The 3185-nt window shown below is 63.1% G+C and overlaps 1 protein-coding gene across 1 annotated transcript; it reads left to right on the top strand.

Moving 5' to 3' along the window:
* Window positions 1-1450: 1450 nt before the first annotated feature.
* On the top strand, window positions 1451-2686 carry CHST1 (carbohydrate sulfotransferase 1; the record flags this gene model as incomplete). The annotated part of the gene is made up of 1 exon (XM_080710806.1): window positions 1451-2686. The coding sequence occupies one exon, from the start codon at window positions 1451-1453 to the stop codon at window positions 2684-2686; it is 1236 nt and encodes a 411-aa protein (XP_080566932.1).
* Window positions 2687-3185: the final 499 nt, after the last annotated feature.

Here is a 3185-nt window from a genome sequence, read left to right as displayed (position 1 = left end):
CTAGAGGCCTGGAGTCAGCCCTGCTGTCTACACCCCTCTCACCCACATCACCAAACAACCTGAATTTTAAAAGGTCAGCCTTGTCTCATTGATCTTAAATGTCCAGCCTGTCTGGGCTGTGTGAGCCCCAGGTCAACTGGGCACGAAGGCTCACCAGCCCCCTGTGCACTGGGCCCTGCTGAGAGCAGAGGGCCCATGGCTTATTGGGAGGGCAAGGTGGGTGGGCGAGGGAGGTGAAGGAGTGAGGCACAAAGGGCCAGAATTCGGGGTTGGCTGGTGACCTGGAGTCAGTGATAAATGGGGGAGAGCATCCAGGTCCCTCATTGCCTGGATGAAGGGGTCAGATGTGGGGCACCGGGCATGGGAGAGAAAGCATGGGGAGCGGGGCACCAGGCACCCAACCCCGCCCTCAGAACTTCTGCCTTCTCTGCAGGCTGCTGCTGCACAGCCCCAGACCTCTGGACGACCGCTGCCAGCTAGGCCTGGGGACACTGGTGGATGCAGACTGCCCAGTCCTGAGCAGCCCCACTTTGGTAAGTGTTGAGACCCCCTCTGTTGGCTTTGGGAGCAGCTCCAGTGCTGTCAGGGCCTGATAGCTGGGCTGGCCTCCCTCAGGGCACCTGCAAGACGCTCCCGTTGGCCTGGGCTCCTGGTGCAGCTTCCTTTTCTGCTTTCCTGTGGTGCCTCCCCATCCCCTTCTGTGGACAGAACAGCTAAAGGCTAAGCAATCTCCCCTGGGAATGGGCTTGGAGGAGCCAGGTCCCATCTCCCTGAGCTGAGATCCCTTTTGCAGGCCAGTTCACCCTGTGGTTATGAGGATCATGTGGCTCCATGGCTAAGACCAGACCCCCAGGTTCTGGGAATGGATGCTTCTCAGCAGCCCTGGGACACCTGCCCCTGCCCCGGGCTGGTTGTCTCTAGGGCATTCCCAGGATTTAGATTCCACACCTGGAAATAGCTGGTCACCGCATCCACAAGTTGGTCCAGCTGGTGGGGACGAGTTGCCAGTGGGCAGAGGACAGAGGACAGATGACTTCCTGGGGAAGGTGTTGGTGGCCGAGCACAGGCCAGCAGGGGCGACAGGCAGTGGGTGAGGTTTCGGTAAGTGTAGGAGCTGGGGGATTAGGCTCTTACATAGCAGAGGCTACTGTTCTTAAAGGGACTCGGAGCCTGAGAGGTTAACAGGAAGCCTCTGCAGCTTTCTGCAGGTTGGATCTCGGGGTGCAGGCAATCAGCTTATTCAGATCCCGAAGCTCCCATAAGTCCCCTAGAGAGTGGAAAAATGTAGTGAGATGCTGCACAGGCCTTAGGGGTGTAGGCGCCGGAGCCGTGGGCAGGCCGCTGGGCGTTCCTGGGGTGCTCTGGAGACTGGAGGAGGGCCCTGACCGCCGGCTCTCTCTGCTCACAGACCTCGCGCCTTGGAGAAGCAGCCCCATGAAGGTGCCCAGCCATGCAATGTTCCTGGAAGGCTGTCCTCCTCCTCGCCCTCGCCTCCATAGCCATCCAGTACACCGCCATCCGCACCTTCACGGCCAAGTCCTTCCACACCTGTCCAGGGCTGGCCGAGTCGGGGCTGGCCGAGAGGCTGTGCGAGGAGGGCCCCACCTTCACCTATAACCTCTCTCGAAAGACCCACATCCTCATCCTGGCCACCACGCGCAGCGGCTCCTCCTTCGTGGGCCAGCTCTTCAACCAGCACCTGGACGTCTTCTACCTGTTCGAGCCCCTCTACCACGTGCAGAACACGCTCATCCCCCGCTTCACGCAGGGCAAGAGCCCCGCGGACCGCAGGGTCATGCTGGGCGCCAGCCGCGACCTCCTGCGGAGCCTCTACGACTGCGACCTCTACTTCCTGGAGAACTACATCAAGCCGCCCCCGGTCAACCACACCACCGACCGCGTCTTCCGCCGCGGGGCCAGCCGGGTGCTCTGCTCGCGCCCCGTGTGCGACCCCCCGGGCGGCCCCGACCTGGTCCTGGAGGAGGGGGACTGCGTGCGCAAGTGCGGCCTGCTCAACCTGACCGTGGCGGCCGAGGCCTGCCGCGAGCGCGGCCACGTGGCCATCAAGACGGTGCGCGTGCCCGAGGTGAGCGACCTGCGCGCGCTGGTGGAGGACCCGCGGCTCAACCTCAAGGTCATCCAGCTGGTGCGCGACCCGCGCGGCATCCTGGCGTCGCGCAGCGAGACCTTCCGCGACACCTACCGGCTGTGGCGGCTGTGGTACGGCACCGGGCGCAAGCCCTACAACCTGGACGCCACGCAGCTGACCACCGTGTGCGAGGACTTCGCCAACTCCGTGTCCACCGGGCTCACGCGGCCCGCCTGGCTCAAGGGCAAGTACATGCTGGTGCGCTACGAGGACCTGGCCAGGAACCCCATGAAGAAGACGGAGGAGATCTACGGCTTCCTGGGCATCCCCCTGCACAGCCGCGTGGCCCGCTGGATCCAGAACAACACGCGGGGCGACCCCGCCCTGGGCAAGCACAAGTACGGCACCGTGCGGAACTCGGCCGCCACGGCCGAGAAGTGGCGCTTCCGCCTCTCCTACGACATCGTGGCCTTCGCCCAGAACGCCTGCCAGCAGGTGCTGGCGCAGCTGGGCTACAAGATGGCCGCGTCGGAGGAGGAGCTGAAGAACCCCGCCGTGAGCCTGGTGGAGGAGCGGGACTTCGGCCCCTTCTCCTGAGCCGGCCCCGCGGGGACCTTTCTGTTGCCTTATCTCCCCTCCCCTCGCCTTCCGCCCCTCCCGTGCCCTTCTGCCCCTCTTTGTCTCTGAAATTTGCACTATGTCTCCGGAGGGAAGCACTGGGTCAGGGGGCGCGTGAGTGGGGTCTGGGCCCCGACCCCTCCTGACGCGGGGTGTGGGGCTCCACGTGGACGGTGATGATGTTTACAAGCACCCCACTTACGCATTCACGCACGCACAGGGGCACCCACGAGGAGAAGTACCCCAGCACGCAGCTCAGCCAGCGTTTTGATGGATGCCTGGCCGGGGTATTGATTGTAGTTTTGTACTGTCTTACTTTTGCAAGATAAGAGGATTAAAAACAAAACGACCATTTCTCATTAGGAAAGGGGCCTGTCCCTCCCCGGCCCCGCTTCCTGCTCCTGATGCCCACTTCCTCCCTTAGAGCAGAGAACCGCCCCTCCTGCCCTCCCCTGCCTGTCGGGGCAGGTTTTTACTG

This window comes from Muscardinus avellanarius, assembly GCF_963383645.1.
Source record: "Muscardinus avellanarius genome assembly, chromosome: 1".
NCBI classification, from domain to species: Eukaryota; Metazoa; Chordata; class Mammalia; order Rodentia; family Gliridae; genus Muscardinus; species Muscardinus avellanarius.
Note: the sequence above shows the minus strand (reverse complement) of the source record. Positions and strands in the feature narration are given on the sequence as shown.